At 39.2% G+C, this 15,265-nt stretch overlaps 1 protein-coding gene across 5 annotated transcripts in view; it reads right to left on the bottom strand.

The window, feature by feature from the left end:
• The window catches only part of ASB4 (ankyrin repeat and SOCS box containing 4), a 163,386-nt gene that overhangs the window by 14,242 nt on the left and 133,879 nt on the right, over window positions 1-15,265 (bottom strand). For all 5 annotated transcript variants that reach the window (XM_037836724.1, XM_037836727.1, XM_037836726.1 and 2 more), the window contains one exon: window positions 14,701-15,191. In XM_037836724.1, the coding sequence (XP_037692652.1) occupies window positions 14,701-15,191 (491 nt within the window). The remainder of the gene's footprint in view (window positions 1-14,700; window positions 15,192-15,265) is intronic.

Genomic DNA, 15,265 nt, shown 5'->3' with positions numbered 1-15,265 from the left:
CATACTCCCATATATCACAGGGAGATAACTTCTCACCTTTCATTAGAGTAAAATTAGGTGGTTCCTAACCTACAGTCTTCAGATGCACAAAGTCCACAATGCCTACTGCTGTCTATAGTTTTTGCTGACACTCTAAGTGCTTAGTTTTCTGCTGACAGAAGACCTGGTTGACACAGGCCTGATTGTCTGCCAGCTCTTTTCACTGGCACTGCGGGCTACTAACAGAACTAAGACAGTTGCACATACCTCTTAAGTCCTCAGTACTTGTTTCACCAGGAAACCACAAAAAGAGACTCCTAAGAAACAGCAAATCCTAAGTCACCACTATATACTGACTACCAGGCTCCTCGACTATGGAATGAGGAAGGACTCGTGGAAAAAGCTTCTACTTCCTCTCTGCCTGCCTAAACAACAGAAGATGTCCAATGAGCTTCACTTCCTGTGAGTCTCTAGTGTCTCTATTTTCCCTTCATGAAGGAGCAGTTGGACAGAAAAAGCTTTTCATAAGGTGTGGGAACTGGAGGGAGCTCTCTTTATCTGACCCCTAAAAGGACAAATGAATGCACAACCTATTTAAGACCACATTCAAGATAAGTCACCCTGACACTCTTCCAATCCAAATGCGACATTTAAGACACTTCAGTAGAGAAATTCTAAAGCTACCTCAGCTCTGATATATCGATATATTGGTGTACAGAAAGGTACTCTATGAAGAAAGGGAACTGCCTGTACCCTGGGCTTCATACACAGCATTCTTCAACTGCAGAGATCAATCTTACCTCCCTCAAACCCTCACATTACCTTTCCCTCCCCTAGAAAAATGTCTTTCTTGCCCTACAAGGAAACCCAATCGTGGCTCTCTGGGGTGTCACTTCCTCCTGAATTATGCAGAGAGGAAAAAAAAAGTCAAATGTCCTTTTGTGCCCTGGAAAGCAATTGCAGACCCTATAGTTCTTTTTTCCCTCATGTAATTTATACATTGGCTTTCGGTGAAATACACCCTCTACAAATTTGCTTTATATTTGGAAGACAGCATCTTCAGCTCTGACCTTGTTTCTTGTAAATAAGGAAACTGAATTCCCCATCCACAAGAGAACAAATCACTTTATCTTCTGGATAAATGAATCAGTCATTTACATGTTGTAAAGATGACTTTCTCTTTGCAAAGTCAGGCCACAGAATAGTTGCTCTAAATCACTCTGAAGTATCTGCATTATAAATTGAATAGTTTTTCCTTAGTTTTCCTTTGGAAGAGGGCCAGTTCTCTTACACAGTCTTTTGGGTAGCAACAAAAATGTTTTTAATGCCAGCCATCTATAAGTAGCCAACTCTATCTTAAATCTCTTTAGCATACAAACAAACTAGAGGAAATAAACAGAACTGAAAAAGAAGAAAATGCTAATGGGGACTAAAGTGTTCTTTGGAACATAAATTGAATACTTACTTACAGGTTGGCGGTGACGCCAAAGGATGACTAGTAGGGGAGACTTCTCCGTTGGACTAAGTACATTTTGGGAGGATGAAAAAAGTAAACAATTTTGTTTAGCACCATTACTGGGCTTTGTAGTCTACATGGCTTATTCACCCAATCCTCAGACAATCCTGAAAATTAGGTTTGATTACCTTCATTTTTCAGTTGAAGAAATTGGAATGTAAGTAATCAAGGGATTTGTTTAAAAATCATGCAACAATTAAATGGCCAAGACTCAGACCTATGAGTTAAACCCCCATGCCTAACCCTTCTCTCTGTTATCTCTCAGGGAACTGCTTTGTGAGGACTCTGAAGAGCTCCCCATATTTGCAAGACTTATTTGTGGAGAACAGAAACTCTGCTTAAAGCCCCATTCTCCCTAATCTGGTTTAAAGCCGGGAATGAGAGGAGGTTTTTTCGTTGTTTTTCAGAGACCTTTTTCATCCACAGTCAACTCACAGCAGTTAGTTTCAGAAAAAAACTCAACATTTAGTCTCTAAGCAGTGACTTACACAATGTGTCTCCTGGTTGGGAAGGCCCTGGTGAATAAACCAGCCCAGGAACCCTGATTCCTGTCCTCAACAGATATGAAATAATAATAAAACCAATTATTATTATTGTAGCCATCATTTGTTTAATGTTTACCATGCGCCAAGCATTATAACAAATACCTCAAATATCATCTCATTTAACCTCCCAACAAACCTATGAGAAGGCTGTTCTTATTAGGGATAAAGTGGCAGGAGATGTTTTTCTGGACCTTCACACCCTTTATGCCTCATCATCCTTTTCTCTGCTCAGGTGGCCTCAGAGCATAAAAATGCACTAAATTATTCCTTGAGAAGTGAACTGTATTATAAAGAGATAGATTTTTCTTCTAGGAGTTGCACTATGAAGAATGGCCAGAATTCTGGTGAAATGTGGGTAGGAAAAAAAAAAAAAGATGGAGGAAGACCAAGGCAGTCATGTTTATAGATGTGGGAGGGGGTAGAGATTCTGCAGGAACGGAAAGAGGCCAAAGACAAAGAGTAAAGAAATGTTTTGCACTATCCTCTGGGCTCTGAGTAAATTTGTGATGTGCAACAAGTAAGATTAATTTCCTTCTAGTGGAGGACTGAGATTGCCTATTATTGCCAAGACGTAAAGGCAGGGTATACACACTTCACAGGGGAAGAAACTGAGGCTTAGGACTTTTAAATAACCTATTTAAAGTCACACTCTTAAGTCAGTGGCCAGACCCAGATTTGTCTGACCCCAAATTGCATGCTTCTCTATTCTTGACATGAATAGCAAGGCTAGGTCTAAAATAAATGAGCTATGAGTGATTACACAGAAATAAAAATTTTAAATAGAAACAAATTCAGATGCAATTCAAAATATTGTGTTGTATATTCACCACAGAGGCTGTTAATATTTGTTGTTTTAGCCAAATCCAGTATGCTGATGTATAATCCAGAAAATGGATGCAACTGAAGCAGTAAATATTTATAGCTACAAGCTATGGATTGCTATACTTTTAATAAAAGTTGCTGGATTTTTCCTAAGTTATAAAGATTTGACCTTATTTCTAAAGCTATGTTATGCATAATAGTTTTGTTATGAAAATATTCCTTGGGTCTAAAGTTGACATGAAAAAGTAATAAAAATTCAAAAGGCCTATTGACCAGTATCAATGGGGAAACTGCAAGGAAGGTGAGTATTCACAACTGATGTACAGGACCCTTCAACAGATTTCACAGAATATTTTTTCAAGCCATTTATGAAGCAGTCTTTCCTTAAAAATGATAAGGAAAATATAAGAGTTAAACATTTGCATGATTCTTGGCCTTTTCAGATCTATCTTAACTAAATTCCAGAAGCAAAAGCAATTGATAGCTAAAATTTGGAGGAAATATAAAATTTAAATTGGAAGGAAAGATAAACCCTAGGTGCAAACCAATGTAAAGATGCAAACACTTGTTAGTATATATGAGAGAATTCAGGATCAAGATGACTAAGGAACTAGCTTAGATAATTTACAAAAAAAAAAAAAAAAAAAAAAAAAAGGCAGTGTAAGAGAGGAAGTTTCCAAAATCAAAGGGATAGTCTTATAAAAGGGTGGTCCTTTATGAAGATTCACAAACTGGACAAGAACACTATTTCTCCCTGAATTCTTGAAAATGAAACAAAGTGATCTCTTCAGATCTTTTCTTTTCTCATGATCCTTTAAGTTTAATTACCTTTCATGGGACTATGTTACCAGAAAACACAACTACAATTACTAAGTCTAAGAGCTTGGGTTCCACATCTCAACCAAATGCATGACCATTGACCCCTCCTGAGCTTGGGCCAACCAACAATCCTAGGATATTTCAAAGTCCATTCACTCCCCAAGGTAATCATCTCACATCTTCTCCTTTGCCCAACACCTTCAAACCAACTTCCCTATTCTCATACTCAGCTGAAGACTCTGCTTCTAATTTCACTGAGAAAATTCAAGCAATCGGAAAAGAACGTCTACAAACTCTTACCAACACATCCCAGAGTCTGTGCACACAGGCCCTGCCTTCTGTCCAGTTATGATGGGTGAACTGTCTGTGCTACTAAGACCAACATCTCCATTGCCAACGATATTGTTTCAATAATTGCCTGCATTAAAATTTCTCCCTTTCCTGGAGCATTCCCATCAGCCAACAGTCATGCTATAATATCAGCTATCATTCCCTTCCAGCTACCCCTCCTTTACAAGAAAATGCCTCAAAATCTCTTACTGTCTTCACTTTCTTTGCTTGCCTTTTCCTTTGAACCCATTCCAGTCAACCTTTTTCTCCCCACTATTCCACCAAAACAGCTCTAGACAAGGTCCTCAATAAAATTCTTGTTGTCTAATCCAGTGGTCTTCTCAGCCCTCATTTTATTTGAATTATCACCTACATTTGACCCTGTTACAACCACATCCTTTCTCTCTTGGCTTCCAAGAAAACATTCTACTTTGACTCTTCTCCTATCTCAGTCTCTTTCCATGGTTTCCTTTGCAGGTTCCTTCTCTTCTCCCTGACCTGTAATCAGATTGTCCCATAATCCAGTCTTTTCCCCACCTCTCTTCTCTCTCTACATTCATTCTTCTGGTGAGTATCAACTGGGTTCATGGATTTATATGCCATATTCTTGATGAAGACCCCCAAATTTCTATCTCAGCCTGGGCCTTTCCCTGAACACCAGATTTGTATGATCAGACTGCCTATCTGACATCTCTACTTGGACAGCTGATAGGCATCTTAAGCATAATAGAACCCCTTCTCTTCCCTTCTAAAGCAGCTCCCCCTGCATCAATTCCCTCTCAATAAATGGCTCCTTCATTCTTTTCTTTCCTTTGGCAAAAATCCTTGGAGTTATTCTTGACCCATTTCTGCCTCTCACAGCCCACATCCAATCCAACAGCATATCTTACTGTCTTTCTCTTCAGAATAAATCCCAAATGTGACCACTTCTTACCACCTTTCCCACTTCCACTGTGGATCTAAGCCACCATCATCTCTTGTCTGGATTATTGTAACTAGTCTCTGTCCTTCAACCTCTGCCCCCCCTACCGTTATTGTCCAAAAGGCAGTTAAAAGGATCCTTTTCAAATATAAATCAGACCTTTATATTTTTGAACTCAGAATCCTTCAGTGACTTCTTTTCTCATTCAGAGTGAAGAACTGCATTAGCCCAGGTTCTCTAGGGAAACAGAACTTTTAGGATAAATACATATAAATGTATGTAAATTTTGTAAGATTTGTTATAGGAATTGGCTCATGTGACTGTAGGGATCAGCAAATCCAAATTCCATAGGGCAGACCACAGGTTAGGAACTCTGAGAAAGGTTTCAATGAATTCCCCAGGAGGAGCAGGCTAGCTGAAGTGGAGACAGAAATTCTTTCTGACTGCTGGAATCTTCAGTTCTCCCTTTAAGGCCTTCAACTGACTGGATGAGACTTCTCTCATCACTGAAGGCTATGTTCTCAGTTGACTATAGTTGTAATCAGCCAAAGATGCACTCAACTGACGATTTAAATCCATGAAATATCCTCACAGCTACAATCAGGCCAGTGCTTGCTCAACCAAACAACTGGACACCATAGCCTAGCCAAGTTGACACATGAACTTAATCATTATAGTCTACTCCTTGTCTACTTGGAACCCATACACATCTCCTTAAACCATACTCAATTTCTAAATAAAACCAATAACAATGATGTCATCAACATGGCAATGTAAGATCTTCTGGAAAAGTCTCCCCTCAGAATCAACTGTGTGCCAGTTTGAGACTGTTGTGTACCCCAGGAAAGACTACGTTCTTTTGATCCACTCTTGTGGGTGGAGACTTATTGTGGGTGGGAACTTTTGATTAGGTAATTTCCACAGAGGTGTGACCCCACCCATTCAGGGTGGGTCTTAATTAATTTAGTGGCATCCTCTGTGAGACGATAAAAGGCAAAGACATTTTGAAGAGAACTCAGAGAGAGACACTCAGAGAGAAAATGCCCAGAGACATTTTGGAGACAGCCATTGAAACCCAATGTTTGGAGATTCTAAGCTGAGAGACGAAGCCCAGAGTTTGCCTGTAGAAGCTGTGAGAACCCAGAGACACTAAAGAGAAGGCTACTGGAATCATAAGCTGCAAGAAACACAACCCGGGAGCAAAGCCTTCCCAGCTGACAGAGGTGTTCTGGAAGCCATTGGCCTTCCTTCAGTGAAGATATCCTCTTGTTGATGCCTTAGTTTGGACACTTTTTTGGCCTTAGGACTGTATATTTGTAACGTAATAAATCCCCTTTATGAAATGGGATTTCTGGTATTTTGCATAATGGTAGCTTTAGTAAACTGGAAGAAACTGAAAAAAAAAAAAGGGACAAATTCCACTTGCTTGGAACTCTGGAGGACAACAGAGACTGGAGAAGGACTTTGCAAATGCTGAATCAAAGTAAAAGAAAAATAATCTCCAAAATCAGGTAGGAGATTTGCATCCTGGACCTGCCAGTCTGGACCCCTCCCCCTTACACTGTCCCATGCAACTTAGGAGTCACACAGAGGCGCATGACCTGGGTCCCCCATGCCATGGATGCAGACCATAGAGCCACTCACAGTAGTGAGTTAGAACCCCATACATATCCAGGCAAGGGACCTGAATCTGCAGAGATCCAGAGCAGAATGCAAGCAGCTAAGGAGTGCCACACATAAAAGTGCCCCCTGGGAGAAAAAAAAAGAGAGAGAGAAACTACGGCAGAACTGTTGGCATAAAGGTGTGCACACTCAATCCAGTCTTTGTTAGCTGGACCTCAAAAATGCAAAACAGACATTGCTGAATTGACCCCGTCTGGCTCCCTGGGGCAGGATACACAAACGGGGAAGAAACTGGAGGCAGAAGTTCCTCACAGAAAAAAAAGTGGGAAAACTGAACTGCTGTAAGATAGGTGGGTCCCAGAACTGAAAAGTGTAAGGAGTGAGGAGACGATTTAAACAAATATAAGAGAAAATTCTACATAAAAATCAAACAGAACAGATCAAGATACCCAGAGAAGGAACAGAGGAAAGGAAGCTTTCTCCTGGAGGTGAAACAATTGCACAAAAAGTGTAATCTTAAAAATTGTACTGTATATCCAGGGCAAGAATCAGGTGAAGAAGAGCTAAGAAAAATCTGAACAGTTAAACATAGGCTACTCTAAAGGTCCAGAGTAACTTGGGCCAAGGGTCAAGAGGAGTCTTAACCAGGTGCCCCAACAGGCGCCTAATCAATTTGGAAGATGCAGATTCAGAGAATTCCTCCTCAGAGAAGAAATTTAAAACATGATAAATACAAAGGGGGAAAAACTACAAAAAGTAGCCTTACCAAGAAAAAGTTATGTTTAGTTAACACAGAGGAAAGGATTTAAAAAGTATTAAAGGCACATAAAACCAGGGCCTGAAATTTTGTGTCTGATGCTGCTCCCTTCTATTCAATGATGGGTCTGAATGGTTAGCTGGCCATTGGCTTGCGCTGTGTTAAGAAAGCAAATAAACCCAAATGACTCCCTTCTAGTGAGACTAGAGCATAGCACACCTGTGCCAGGTTCTGTTAAAGTAAATCCTTGTTGAGACATTTGACTTCTTCCTGTGTGTGTGTATGTGTGTGCACTGGCACATCTAAGTTCAGCCATTCTACCCAGCTGTTTCGTAAGACTTTTCTTTTACTTCTCCATTGGAAAGGATCTGGGGACATGTAGTTTTTGCCATCTCACCCTGTTTACATGTCATAAGTGTTCTGGTCTTGATGATAAGTGCCTGCTAAATTAGGTTGTGCTTCCAGTGAGTCGTGCATTAGCTGTGCCAGAAGAATGGAGAGGAGAATGGAAACAAGTCTCCAGCCCATTGGCTGTACTGGAGAAAGCATGGTTGCTTTCTTAAAGAAACTTCCATGTTTTCTCTATGTAGTACTTCTTCACTGAGTATTTAATGTAGATATACTAAATGTTAGCATTTTAAATGCCAATGAGAGGTTAGCACTGTAAGATCAGAATCAAAGAGAACATAGATCCCCGATAAATGTCACTGTTTGCAAACTGAATAATGCTGCAAAACAAACTGTATGGAGGCCATAAAATATAACTAGTCATGGTAACAGTCTTTAGCCAGTTAGGTGCTAGTTCCTTAGAAGCACTCAAAAGGCTAACAGGTGCTTCCTTGGCCCCTTGTGATGGAATCTAGGCATAATGAAAGAAAGGGAAAAGACAGCTCTCAAGAGCTCTGTGCTTAACAACTAAAGTGAAAGAAAAATGATCTCCAAAATCAGGTAGGATTTTATAGGTGGGTTAATAAAATAGTATAGTGAAGAGGAGAGTGTGGTACTATATTCACCCCAAAACCACTGGCCAGAATTGGTGGGACAGGCATCCTTCCTCCAGCTTGCAATTGATAAAACCATGGTGTTCTTACAAAGCAGGAGGCATCTCGAACTTAGCTGTTGTTATTGAGAAGGTCTGTCATAAGGCAGAGGGAGTGGGGAGAGGAATGACTGGTTTAAGACTCAGGGCTTGAAGAAGAGACTCAGTTGCATTGAGATGATTGAGAAGGGAAAGGACCTAGAGATTGTCAGTGTTGCGGTGGTGGTTACAGTCACCTGGGTATCACTGAAGTGTTGTACAAGACAGGAAGGCCTAGGAATGACCAGGAGTCTTATTGGAATAGATGTAATGAAAAGGCAGGAGAGTGTTGGTGAGCTATGGGGAAGAGAGAGAGAGGAGCAACACAACTTTCTTGAGTGCAAAGGTGCTGGAAAACTAGGCATCCAGCTGGACCTGGCATAGGGAGGACCTAATGTGTGACAGATGTGGCCTTACTGATCCAGCCCTTCTTTTAGCAAAGTGCCTGACTTGCTGGAACAGGGACTCAGAAAGACAGCCTGTGGAGGATGAAGACTTGGAGGGATACAGGCACTGGGGGAAAGAGAGTTGTTCATAAGAGGAAGGTGGTTGGTCTAAGCCAAAAGGAGGTATCATCTTACTAAGTTTTTGCAAAAGGAAAGATGTACCTGATATGCGTGATGCTGGAAGAAGGAGAGGTTTTCTGTCAGCAGTGTGAGTAGCAGAGGGGATGCTTACAATCTAACAACTGCAATCTTATTAGAGCAATGGGAAATTGATTCCGTAACCAACATTAGAATTACTTTGAATGTGTAATCAAACTGGTTCTATGATTTGTCTTTGACTATTCACAGATAATTGTAAATTCTGGTTTTGTAAGCCCAAACCATTTTACATTTGCTTTTCCAACATTTATTAAATTGGAATTTTCATCCTTTATATACAAAAAAAAGGAACTGTAAGACATACTATGAACAACTGTATGCCAACAAATTAGACAACCTTGACAAAATGGACAAATTTGTAGAAACACATAAACAACCTACACTGACTTGAGAAGAATAGAAGACCCCAACAAACCTATTACAAATAAAGAAATTGAATCAGTCATCAAAAACTTCCCCAAAAAGAAAACTCCAGCACTAGATGGCTTCACAGGTGAAATCTACCAAACATTCCAAGAAGTAATACCAATCCTTCTCAAACTCTTCCAAAAAAAAATGAATGGGATTGAACACTACCTAACTCATTCTATGAGGCCAACATCACCTTAATACCAAAGCCAGAAAAAAAATACTACAAGAAGAGAAAATTACAGAACAATTTCTCTTATGAATATGGACGCAAAAATCCACAACAAAACACCAGCAAATCAAATCCAACAGCACATTAAAAGAAGTATTTGCCATGAATAAGTGGGTTTTATCCTAGCTATGCAAGGTTGATGCAACATAAGAAAATTAATTAATGTAATATATGACATTACCAAATAAAGGGAAACAAACACATCATCACCTCAATTGATGCAGAAAAGGCAACAGACAAAATCTAGCACCCTTTCCAGATAAAAACCATCAGAAAACTAGGAATAGAAGGAAACTTCCTGAACATGATAAAGGACATGAATAAAAAACGCTTTGGTGAAAAATCATTCTCAATGGTAAAAGACTGAAAACTTTTTCCTTAAGATCAGGAACAAGAAAAACATGCCTACTGTCACCACTGTTATTCAGCATTTGTACTGGAATTCTAGCCAGAGAAGTTAGGCAAGAAAAAGAAATAAAAGGCAGTCAAACAGGAAAGGAAGAAGTAAAACTTTCACTTGCAAATGACATGATCCTATACAGAGATAGTCCCTAAAAATCTACAACAAAGCTATTGGAACTAATAAACAAATTCAGCAAAGTAGTGGGGTATATTTTTTCAACATGAAAAAATCAGTAGTGTTTCTATGCACTAGTAATGAGCAATCTGAGGAGGAAATCAAGAAAAAAATTCCATTTACAATAGCAACAAAAGGAATCAAATATCTAGGAATAAATTTAACCAAGGATGTAAAGGACTTATACACAGAAAACTACAAAACTTTTCTAAAAGAAATAAAAAAAATCTAAATAAATGGAAGACATTCCATGCTTATGGAATGGAAAATTAAACATTGTTGAGATGTCAATTCTACCGAAAATGATTCACAGATCCAACGCATTTCTGATTAAAATTCTAACAGCGTACTTTGGAGAAATGGAAAAGCCAATTAGCAAAATTATTTTGGAAGGGTAGGAGTTCCCAAATAGAAAAAACCATCTTGAAAAAGAAGAACAAAGTCAGAGGACACACTTCCTACTCTAAAGCTTTTTACAAAGCTACAGTGGTCTAAACAGTATGGTACTGACACAAAGATAGATATATAGAGAACATTGGAATTGAATTTAAATTTCAGAAATAAACCCTCACGTCTATGGCTAGCTGATTTTTGACAAGGCTGCCAAGTACATTCAATTGAGAAAGAATAGTGTCTTCAACAAATGGTGCTGGGAGAACTGGATATCCATATGAAAAAGAATGAAGGAGGATCCCTATTACACACCATACACAAAAATTAACTCAAATGGAACAAGACCTAAATATAATAACCAGGACTATAAAAACTCCTAGAAGAAACTGTAAGGAAGCATTATCATTATCATGTGTTAGGCAAAGCCCAAAGCACAAGCAACAGAAAAAAAATTATATAAATAGTACCTCATCAGGATTAAAAACTTTTGTGCATAAAAGGACTTCATCATGAAATTGAAAAGGCAACCTACACAATAGGAGAAAATATTTGGAGACCACATATCTGATAAGGGTTTAATATCCAGAATATACAAAAAAAATCCTAAAACTCAACAATAAAAAGACAAACAACCCAATAAAAAAATGGGCAAAAGACTTGAAAGACATTTCTCAAAGAAGATACACAAATGGCCAAAAAGCACATGAAAAGATGCTCAACATCATTAGTTATTAGGGAAATGCAAATCAAAACCACAATGAGATTCCATTTCAAACCCACTAGAATGGCTACTACTATAAAAACAGAAAATTACAACCGCTGGAAAGAATGTAGAGAAATGGCAACACTCATTCATTGCAAGTGGGAATTTAAATGGTGTAGCCTCTGTGGAAGATAGTTCGGCGATTCCTCAGGAAGCTAAGTATAGACTTACCATATGACTCAGCAATCCCTCTACTAGGTGTATACCTAGAAGAATTGAAAGCAGGGACTCAAACAGATATTTGCATACCAATGTTAATAGTGGCATTATTCACAACTACCCAAAGATGGAAGCCACCAAAGTGTCCATCAACTAATGAATAAACAACATGTGGTATAGACACACAATGGAATATAATTCAGCATTAAAAAGGAAATGAAGTTCTGGTTCATGTGACAACGTGGATGAACTTGAAGACATTAGGTTGAGTGAAATAAGCCAGCCACAAAAGGACAAATAGTGTATGATCTCACTGATACAAAATTATTCGAATAAACAAACTCAAAGTGCTAGAATCTAGAACACAGGTGACCAGGGACTGGGTTGGGGGTAAGGAGTGGGAAGTTAATGCATAAATTATACAGAATTTCTATTTGGGTTGATCGTAAAGATTTGGAAATGGATGGTGGTGATGGTAGCACAACGTTGTGAGTATAATTAACAGCACTGATTATACATGTGAATGTGGTTACAAGGGGAAATTTTAGGTCATATATATGTCACTAGAATAAAATTAAAAGTAAAATATAGGATTTACAACACAGTGAGAAAAAAATAAACCAATAATAGTCTATCTTCCTCCTAACGTAATTCAACCATCTCATGTACAACAGGAAATGCACTAGCTCTTCCCCAAAAGAGGATGCAAGCTCTTGGGTAATATTCACTCTCAAACATTATATCCTATAACTTAAATACTAACATAAAGTTAATAAAACGTATGTTATGTGATACAGGGATAAGAAAGGGGAAAAAAACAAAGGTATTTGCTTTATGCATATATACAAATATCTTCATAACAAAACATGGAAGTAATACTCCTATCCATTAGAGTCCTTGTTTCTGCAACTGTTCACACAAACATAGTTCATCTTTATAACTACCAACTTCCACTACCCTTTCCTTATTCCCTGTAAACTCTGTAAGCACCTTAGCTGGTCTTAGTTCTTTACATGATGCGGTGACCCAAACCTTCATTCTGGAAAGGTCTGTAGCATTGATAGTCCTACCTGTATTGGGTTGTTACAATTTTCCTCTGACTCTAATCACAGGGCTTGGTGATACTAAGAGATGCCTAAGGGATTTCCTGTATTCCAGACAAATTCTTCTATACCTCCACTGTATAGTAGCAGTCCTATTTCCCCTTGATAATCAGATCAATAACCCCAGCCATACAGTAATTCCCTTCTTTGCCTGTTGATTCAGAGTCATAAGAAGCGCATGGCCTGCTTCTTCATGTGCTTCAGTTACCATTTCAAATGTTATTTTCTCTAATCAGCCTATGTAAATAGTACCTCCTCCTTCCCCAAATACTGGCATTCTCTATTTCCTTTTTCTCCACAGCACATAATTTATCAGAGTATAGTCATTTGTTTGTTTGTTGTCAATTTGTTTTTTGCCTCACACTAGAAATTATCTCCCTTTATTTGGTTCAGTGCTCTATCTGCAGCTCCTAGTACACATAGTAGATGTTCAATAGTTATTTGTCAAAAAAACAAGTGAATGAACCTAACCCCTTACTCTCTGTGTGATTTAGGACAATATTTTAATGCTATTAGCTTTAGCTTACTTGCCTTTAAATGAAGGACAATGCCAGTATCTACATTAAAGTTTGTTATAAAAATAAAATGAAATAATCCACATAAAGCCTATTTAGAGCCCCACAAAAGGCAGCTATTATAGCATTATTGTTGTTATTGTTCTCCTTTTTACCATCATTGGAATCATTTGGAAATACCTATGAAATTCTTAGGAAGTCCCAGGGCATTATGACCATCCCATATTATTTTAAGGGAAAAAAAATAGTTCATCTTCCATGAAAACACTGAAGACCAAGAGATCCCTTACTGAGATCACAGAGATCGTCCTACCTTCACCTAAACATTGTCTGGGTTATCCACGAGGAATTTGCCCTGAATGAGTTCACTCCCTGTAAATCCTTTAATGGAACTTTTCTCCTAATTAAACTCACGTTACAGGACTTCAGACATGCCCCTGACATTTTATCAAACTAGAAGGGAGAACTTTGCTGTGAATTTTGTAAAAATTCTGCCAGTTTGTTTTCTGTGGCCCTACATTTGTTAAAGTGGTTTATATCTGACATCTTCTGCTTCTTGTTAACTAAAATTTTAGAATAAGTGGAATTGTGGTACAGTGCTCTTTAATTTGTTTATTTCAAGATGAAATGCATTTTGGCTTCCAAATTAATTACTGTTATCAACCTAATGCAAAGCTCTCTCTCATCCAGGGACCTATAGTACCCTTTATTCCTCTACCTTGTCATTTACCACAGCATATCAAAATCACCTCTTTAAGATTCTATGCTACTTGAAGGTAGGAACCATGTTTAATTGAATCCATTTTCCTAGCATCTGGTCCTTGCCAGCTCATTAGAGATGACAAATAGATGTTAAAATGAGAGGCTGTATACTGTGATACTACAAGAAGGGAGAGTGGAGCCAAATTATCAAAGTTTGAATCCTGGCAGTGCCACTGTGTGCCTCAGTTTCCACCTCTGTAGAATGGGGATAATAAGAATAGTTACTTCCTAGGATTGTTATGAGAACCAAATGAATTAAATTAAGATAGGTAAGATGCTTATAATACTGGGCCTTATATTTAGCTGTGCTGAATAAATCTTTGCTTCCATTAAACTGGAAGATTGGCTGGCTCTTTTGTGTCTCCAAATTAATTAATTCCAAAGCCAGTTCAACCATCTTTAGATCAGCCATTCTGCTTAAAGAGGTGCCAAGTAGTGGCCTATTCGACACCATTTACCTCTCCTGCAGTCTTAACGTGGCCATCTGATTTTTCTCAACTCATTCCCCAGGCAGCACTACCTGTTGGTTCATGTTCACTTAGGACATGAAAAATTATTTGCCATCTTTTGTTCTCTTTCCTAGCTTTCATCCCCAGATTTCAAACAAACTTGGACTAGGACAAGATGGCTAGGGTTCTGGGTGTAAATGGATGTCAGGTACAGTATAAGAGGCAGTTATCCCAACGACTCAAGCCTCAGGCTTGAGTTACCTGGTGATTTCAGACCAGGCTGCCATTTGAGTCTCATTCACTCTGCTGACAAGACCTCCACTGCCCTTGCACACGGCCTCACCTTATGGAACTGTGGAGGATATATTCGAGCAGCCCCGTGGTTCAACAGTAGCTGATAGCAGATCTCAGGCTGGGCGGCAGGTCGCACAGAGGTGACCTTCAGCACATACTGGATGGCAGCACAGCCATTGATATCCATGAGATTCGCTTCGGCGCCAGCTTCCAGCATCATGTGCATGAGCACGTGGTCACAATTCCAGGCTGCCTTGTGGAGGGGAGATTTAAAGTCGTCATCCCGGGCATTGACCTCAGCTTTGTAGTCGAGTAGCATGCGGCAGACGAGGTGGTGGTCCGTGCTGTACTCCTGCTCTTTAAAGCGGAGGGCCCAGTAGGTTGCAATAGCCAGTGGGGTCTCCATGTGGGCATTCACGCTGTCCACGACGGCCCCATGCTCCACGTAGAAGGCCACCAGCTCAGAGAGGCCAAAGTGGGCAGCCGTGTGCAAGGGTGTCTCCTCATCTTGGTTGTTGGTCTTCATGTTCACATTGGCCCCTATAAAGGGAAATTGAAGAAGATGATTACTTAAACATATTTAGCCACTATTCCCAAGTCCTCATTAAGCAAGG

This window comes from Choloepus didactylus, chromosome 5 (genome assembly GCF_015220235.1).
Source record: "Choloepus didactylus isolate mChoDid1 chromosome 5, mChoDid1.pri, whole genome shotgun sequence".
Classification (NCBI taxonomy): Eukaryota; Metazoa; Chordata; class Mammalia; order Pilosa; family Megalonychidae; genus Choloepus; species Choloepus didactylus.
The sequence above is the reverse complement of the archived record's forward strand: the minus strand, read 5'-3'. Positions and strand labels throughout refer to the sequence as shown.